Source organism: Rutidosis leptorrhynchoides, chromosome 2, assembly GCF_046630445.1.
Source record: "Rutidosis leptorrhynchoides isolate AG116_Rl617_1_P2 chromosome 2, CSIRO_AGI_Rlap_v1, whole genome shotgun sequence".
Lineage (NCBI taxonomy): Eukaryota > Viridiplantae > Streptophyta > Magnoliopsida > Asterales > Asteraceae > Rutidosis > Rutidosis leptorrhynchoides.
Genome location: NC_092334.1, coordinates 556830511 through 556839044, shown reverse-complemented (window position 1 = coordinate 556839044; position 8534 = coordinate 556830511). Strand labels below are relative to the sequence as shown.

Below are 8534 nucleotides of genomic sequence, written 5' to 3'. Positions count from 1 at the left end.
CCGGAGGTCTTTTAGGAAGCAATATCTCTGCTCTCGAGTAGAGGGAGGGACGACCTTATCTAGTCGCGGGTTCTATACCCGCGGGTGGAGTAGCACTACTAGAAACGAGGTCTTCCCGGACGAAAAGTCGTCCCTTTTAATATTAAACTAATATTTATTTTATTCAATCATTAAACAATGCTGGAATAATGACGCATAATGCTTTTTCCGGATGACTAATCCCAGACGACTTATCGTCTGGAAAAGCCAGTATCTGCAGTTTTAGCAGATTTGGTTTCTGCATTTCCAGACTAATAAAACAGCACAAATTCTGCAGTTTTCAGCAAATTTACAAATTAAAAACCTGCTATATAATAACGATTACGAATTCACAAAATACCATAATAACACTAAACAAAAGTCTTGAAACATACACTTATCCAAACATGCATTACAATATCCGAAAAACTACAAAATAAAATATCGTTTACAAAACGTACCAACCATTTCATAATTGTCTTGACGCACACCAAACAAATTACAAACCGTCAAATCCATCATTATACAAATCGTTATCAAAGTCATCGTTCGAGCTCGGGTTACCGGAAGTGGAAGTACCGGTATTGGAAGTACCGGTAGTGGAAGTACCGGGAGGATAGCCAAATCTTGGTCGAACATCGTCAGGGATTTGCATATTATTAAAAGCAATTATTCGTTCAATGTCGGCCGCCGTGTAGTATGGTTGTGGTGGTATTTCGGGTTGACGACTCCGACCGGTAGACAATGAAGATTCAGAGGTAGTTACCGACTTTGGCATCTTCGGGCCCAATCCGCGTTGGTGTCCCGGTCGTTCGCCCAAAACTTGTTCCATGATAACTTCCTCGTCGGTGCCGGGAAATTGTTTTGACAACGTCTTCATTCGTTTCTACAAAGTTAAAAAAATATAAATATTACTAACATATCATTATTTATATATACATACATACGTATAAAAAAGTATCACTTACAAGACCATTATATATATATATATATATATATATATATATATATATATATATACAAAGTTAAAAAAATATAAATATTACTAACATATCATTATTTATATATACATACATACGTATAAAAATGTATCACTTACAAGACCATTATATATATATATATATATATATATATATATATATATATATATATATATATATATATATATATATATATATATATATATATATATATATATATATATATATATATATATATATATATATATATATATATATATCGGGAGTACACCAATTGACTTATACTTATATTTATAAGAAGTACACCATAATCTATAAAAATGTATCACTTACGTAATTAATTTTCGGTATGAACGAATCATTCCACTTGGTACGATCCTTGGGTTTGTGCAAGATCTTGTAATTTTTTATAGGACCGATTTCCGCATTCTTGGCTTGACGTTCGTTCTACAAACGCACAAATAAATAACTTAAATGTATAAAATCAAATAACCCATTTTCTTACATTTTATCATTTATATAAAACATTAAAACAAGTAGGTGTAAGTAATTTACCAAATGTTTAACTATCGATTTGGCACCATGCAAACTGTTGTATTTGACTTCAGCCCGATTTTTTTTTTTATTTTGAGCACAACGCTTTCGATATGCTTCGTCAAGCATCATGTCAACAAAAGGCTCCCACTCTCGGGCTTCACAATCCTCGGGTGGGTTCGCACGAATGAAATTTATATCATCCGGATGTTCTTCTTCGAGGAATTCGTAATAACCAATATACTCACTTTTTGCGTTTTTCCATCGTCCCGCCGCAATCTTGTTAATACCCGTTCGGATTTCAGCTGCATGCTCACCTTCTAGCCATGTATCAATTTGAAAGTAATTCTACTATAAAAAGTAATAAATATATTAAAAGGTTATATATAAGAAACGCATATATATATATATATATATATATATATATATATATATATATATATATATATATATATATATATAGATATAAGTGTGTATATATATATATAGTAATTAATTAAACTTACGCGTATATCAACCCAGACGTCGTCTTTGAAAGATGATGGCACATCCGCCCAACACTTGTAATATTTTGGGAAGCTTGGTTTCCGAACAACACTAGATATCAAATTAACAAACATTGAACTATTGTCGCCTATCGGATTAATGGTTTTCAACTTAATATCAAAGTCAATCGTGAGTTTTCCATGAGCATTCCTCAACTTTCGCAAACCTATGTTTTGTGTTTTTCCCCGTTTACCCCGATTATTTTGGCCCCCGCGCCCCCCGGGGCCCCCGCGCCCCCCCGACCATCCCGGCCATCATTAGGAAAAGCAGAGCAAATAAATTCATCTGCATAAATACAAAATAAAAGTTAATAGAACAATGATATATACATATACATTTATACAAAATAAAGTGAATAGAACAATGATATAGACAATGATATATATTCCTACATATAATGTATGTATATATATATGGTCGTGAAAAAAAAATACATAATTGAAAATTTACAACAACAAGCATAGAAATACTTATACTAATGCGGAAAATGATATATATTCATATATATATAATATATTTACAACAACAAGCATATATATATATACACACACACATATAAATATATGTGTATATATATACATATACTTATACTAATGCGGAAAATTTAAAAAGACGTTCATAGAAATATAAATCATTTGATTACAACAAGCATTTTTATATAAACGACAAGAATTACACATCAATATTCATCATCATCGCTAGAGAAAGCTTCATTTCGAGGAATTTGGGGATTTAGATCATCGTCAGCCACCACATCATCATCATCATCACATATGTCATGAGGAAGGACAAGAGGGTCTAATTCTACTATATCATCATCATCATCATCATCTTCATCATCATCATTAACTTCATGTATTGGTCGATTAAATTGAATTGGTGTTGCTTCTCCGGTACACTCATACTTGTATAAGTCATATTATCTAAATCAGCATCAAGGCTAAGATCGGATGAATTGGTGTCGTGTACAACATCCCCTATGGTGTCTTCGATAATGTCTCTATCCCAGATTTTTCGATGATTTACCTCATGAACGACCTTCCAGCTAGTAGAAGTTTTGGAAGGATCATCGATGTAAAAAACTTGTTGAGCTTGTGTTGCAAGAATGTGTTGATCATCTTGGTACCACTCATCTTTCGTGTCAATGCTAGTTATGTTATTGACTGTAACTAGGCGTTTATGTTTCCGGGTGTTCTCAGTGTTGAACCACCGGCATCTGAATAACACAACACTAAATGCACCGGCATAATGCAACTCAACAATATCTTCTAACCGACCATAATACTTAGAGACAGGACTACCTTCATCTGCGAGTGTCGAAATTCCACTATTTTGTGTGGTGCGTCGATCATCGTGATTGCTAACCACAAACCTGACACCATTCACATGGCAGGCACTGTAATGGTTTGAGCCACCCACCGGTCCTTCAGCTAGACAGATCAATTCATCGCTATACTTCGATCGGTCAACTGACCGTAGTTCACGTATCTATCAAAAAATAAAAAAATGTTAATAAAAGTTTGAATAAAAATAGTTATCATATGTAAGTCTAATATATATATATATATATATATATATATATATATATATATATATATATATATATATATATATATATATATATATATATAATGAGTTTACTTTGTTGGTGAACCAACTTGGAAAATTTGTTTTCATGTCCATATTGGGGTACTCTGTTTTAAATTGACTGTAAATGTTCAAAAAGAATTGTTAGTATGAGCAACGTTTACGTAGTTAAGTCATTATAAACTCATGTTTTAGTAAAATGACTTACTTTTTGTATTCGTCGATGTCAGAACAATTGTTGAGTACATACCAGTGAAGTTTATCATGAATATCCCGGGCCAGAGATTTGAACACACCTTTACTGATAAAATTACATAACGATTTGAAGACACGAAACTCACATGACCTAGATGGCCCGTCAGCATATCTGTCAGGACGATTAAATCTCGTTTGTATACCTTCAAGGGACATTGAACATGCAGTTAATGCTTCATCAGCAACGTACCCCTCAGCTATACAACCTTCAGGCTTAGCTTTATTTCTAACATAATTTTTTAGTTTTTTCATGTATCTCTCAATTGGATACATCCACCTCATGTAAACAGGCCCTCCCATTATAGCCTCTTCCGGTAAATGCATTACCAAATGAATCATTATGTCAAAAAAGCTAGAGGATAAATTAACTCGAAAGTACATAACAATTTAACCACTTGTTTTTGAGCTTTCAACATATCTGATACCATTAACTCTCGAGCACAAATTTGCTTAAAGAATGCACACAACTGCGTTATTGGTGTAGAAATAGTAGGGTGCAAAAACGCGTTAACTCCGACCGGTAATAATCGTTGCATCATGATATGGCAATCATGAGATTTCATGTTCGTAATGTTGTTATTATCCTTGTTCACTTTATGCCTGAAGTTTAATCCAAACTCATCTGGAAGTTTAACTTCTTTAATGAATTTACAAAAACTTACCATGTCTTCGGAATTTAAGGAGTATTGTGCATGAGGTTTCAAGAATTGCCCATCCTTTTTACCGGCGGTCTTAGGTTTGAGCCACAAATCTTCTCGAATTCCTAATTTTTCCAAGTCAACTCGTGCATTGTGAGTGTCTTTGGACTTGTCATTCATTAATAAGGTACCCAAAATAGCCTCCAACACATTCTTTTCAATATGCATGACATCTAAGTTGTGTTGTAGTGGAAGATATTTCCAATATTCAAGTTCCCGAAAAATAGAAATTTTAGTCCAGTTGTGAGGACACTTAGGGGGACGTTTTCTTTTTAGTCCATTTGTATGATTCTTTCCGGCATTACCAACTGGCAACAAATCTTCAAGTTGCTTTTCGATCTCATGCACTTTGAACTTTCTAGGTTTTGGGGTATTATCAACCTTACCATTGAATTGTAAGTTTTCTCTGAATGGGTGATTCGGTTCAAGTTTTTTTCTGTTACTGACATAAACAATTTTGTTTTCTACACGCATAGCAGGAGTGTCCTCGTTACATGTAGGGCATGCTTTATAGCCTTGGCCATTCCAACCGGACAAACTACCACGGGCAGGATAATCATTTATGGTCCAAATAAGCATTGCTTTCATTTGAAAATACGTGTTTGTAACTGAGTCATGCGCAACAACTCCTTCGGACCATAAAATCTTCAGTTCATCAACTAAAGGCCTCAAGTAAACATCAATATCTTTTCCAGGTGATTTAGGACCAGGAATTAACAGAGTCAACATGAGAGAACTTTCTTTCATACATATCCACGGCGGTGTATTGTACGTTGTCAATATTACTGGCCACATGCTGTAAGCATTATTCATGTTGCCAAATGGATTGAAACCATCAGCAGCCAACCCTAATCAAACATTTCTGGGTTCACGTGCAAAATCCGGATATCTTTTGTCAATTTCTCTCCAAGATCGACCATCTACCGGATGACGCATCTTACCATCTTCAGTGCACCGCCCAGTAGCATGCCAAATCATATCTTTTGCAGTGTATCTAGAACTATACAATCGTTTTAGTCTTGGAGTTACTGGAAAATAAAGCAAAACTTTATTAGGAACTTTCTTCCCCGATGTGCGTTCGTCTTTCCATCTACTCGCGTTACATATTGGACAGTTTTCCAAATCTTTGTATTCTTTATAAAACAAACAACAATCATTCTTACAAGCATGTATAGCTTCATACCCTAAACCGATCTTTCTCATCCACTTCTTGGTTTCGTAAAATGATTTCGGAATTGTGTTATCTGGAGGATGTGATTGTACGAGTAATTCTAACAATTGGTCGAATGAAGTATTCGTCCATCTATTCAAGACCTTAAGGTGTGTTAACTTGGCTAAAAACTCTAATGAGGACAACCTGCTACCAGCATATAGCTCGGTTTGGGTGGAGTCAATTAAATCCTCAAGAAGAGTTGCGGTCGTGTCATACATAGTCTCATCGTCATTCGGATCTTCAGCCGCATAATTAGGTTCTCGCTCCAACTCAATATCGTGCAAGAATTTTCTTAGAGGGTTCGTTGTGTTGTGTATTTCGGGTGGTTGTGGTAGTTCACCGTGATACCGCCACATAGTATAAGAGGGTTCAAACCCATTTAAAATAATATGTTCTTTTATATGTTTAGGTTTAAGAAAAACTGTATTACCACAATGTTTACACGGGCAACTACACTTACCGAGCGAATTCAAATTGTTTTCACACCTCTCAATAAATGCATCAAGACCACTGGTAAAGTCAGGATCAAATGGATGTCGTATTTTAATCCAACTCTTATCAATCGTCATAACAATTACCTAATTAAAGCAAGTTTAAAGCAACAAAAAACTTTAAAATTAATAACACTTATTATATTTTTAATCAAGGCCGGGTAGTCCAACTATGGAAAGCAACCTAACCCACTCTCTGAATGTTTTGTCTCAACTATGGATGAGTACAACTAATTTACTAGTTAGAAAAAATTCGGCAGCATTGCCCCTAAACTCCCCAAATATGTCGTATTAAACGCATATTTGTAGGAGTAAAGGGAAAATGTTTACCAAATTTTTCGTAACTAGTAACTTTGTAATACGCATCCACATCCTAAAAGAGACAAAACACACAGAAAGTGGTCCCAAAAAGGGGACCTTCCAAAGTTAATTTCTAATAAATTAACCTTGGACGGGTATTCTATAGGATTGGTTAATTTCGAACCTAAGGTAGAACTATTTTGAAATTAACCACTAAACCTAACAATAAGCATACAACAATAAGCATAAGCATAAACATAAACATAAACATAAACATAAAACATAAACATAAGCATAAATATAAACATAAACAATAACATTTATAATTATATACTTATACTTGTATACTTATAATTATATACTTATACTAATTTTTCTAATTAAAAATGTACATAACATTTTCTTCATCAAACCTATCAATTTACTAATTAAAATTGGATTTTAGGACCAATTATAATCAAAACTTAAGCAACTTAACAAACTAAGCATGAAATTCATGAACCTAAACATATTGTCATACAACAATTTCATGTTCTTGACAATTTCATCACAAAACCCACCACTTTACTAACTAAATTCGGATTTAAAGCCTCAAAATATTCAAGGAATCATCAAACATAAGCATAGTAACAAACTAAACATGAAAATCATAAGCTAAAACATATATAATCACAACAATTATCAAATGTTAACCCCAATTTTCGGATTTGGGGTTTTAACAAACTAAACATGAAAAAGAATCAAAATTAAAAAAGAAAAAAGTGAAGAACATACCTTGGTAGTGATTGGGATGAAAGATTGTTGGATTTGGTGTGGAAGAAGCGGGAAATCGCCGGAAATCGCTCCATATCACCGGAGTTGTGTGAGTTTTTTTGGTAGGTGAAAGTGAGAAAAAGGTAGCCAAGTTTCAGCTTTTCTGCCGAAACTTTTCCCGGACGACCCATTCCGGACGATAAATCATCCGGGAATCAAATGGAGGGAAACGAAATTTTAGGCGCGGCTGTGTGAGTTTTTTTATTTATTTTTCTTTATTAATTACTTATAAATTATAAAAAATTACTTAACAATAATTTTTAATTACTTAAATATTATTATTAATTACTTATAAATTATAAAATTATTTTAAATTTTAAATAAATTAATAATTTAAAAAACAATATAATTACGTAAGTAATTAATTAAAAATTACTTAATAATAATTTTTGCATAATTTAAAAAAATTATTTGTAAACAAGACTTGCTAACCTTTCTGAAGGAAAAAGTTCCGTGTGAATTCACGGCTGTTTACTTTTATAAAGACGATTGTGATGCGGATTTAAGGAGAAATGACTGGTGAACTCTACTTCGCAGATGATTAATATTTTGTGTTGTATTTTAGTTTAATTTGTTTCGAGTTTAAAAAAATGTAACCGTTTGTGTGATGAATAAAAGTGTTGTTTCGCAATCTTTCTAACGGATAAAAAATGAATTTTATAAATATTAATAATTATTTGATAATATAAAATATTTAAAAATAATAATAAATAAATGAAAGGAGGGGTGCAGTAGCTGAGTGCACTGTAAAGTAATTAAACCTTTATTTAAAGCATTGTACAATTTCAGAATAATGGCAAAAAGGTGCAGTAAAAAGTTAATTATACATCACCTCAAACAGGGAAGTAGGTGAGTGTGATAAAAGAAATGACATGTCGTCACTAAATATTAAACCCTAATTAAATTCAACCTACCCCTAAACGATCCGGTCTGACGGGAAACTTTAGGTGGGAAATTTTGGGCGGGAAAACGATAGATGGCTTTTGGGCGGGAAATTCTTTCTATATAATAACCCACTAATAACAACAATATGTGACTGCACAATATGAATCACCATTACCAGTATGGTCCAGAAGAAACTTTTGTTGTGAAATTTTGT

The 8534-nt window shown here is 33.3% G+C and overlaps 1 protein-coding gene across 1 annotated transcript; it reads right to left on the bottom strand.

Annotated features, from left to right (window-relative positions):
* Window positions 1-5470: 5470 nt before the first annotated feature.
* LOC139889703 (uncharacterized) lies at window positions 5471-6400 on the bottom strand. The gene has a single exon (XM_071872639.1). The coding sequence runs from the start codon at window positions 6398-6400 to the stop codon at window positions 5471-5473; it is 930 nt and encodes a 309-aa protein (XP_071728740.1).
* Between the last annotated feature and the right edge of the window lie 2134 nt (window positions 6401-8534).

Bases quoted from the DNA above. Each gene is read 5' to 3' on its own strand.
- LOC139889703 (XM_071872639.1), bottom strand. From the start codon at position 6,400: ATGACGATTGATAAGAGTTGGATTAAAATACGACATCCATTTGATCCT.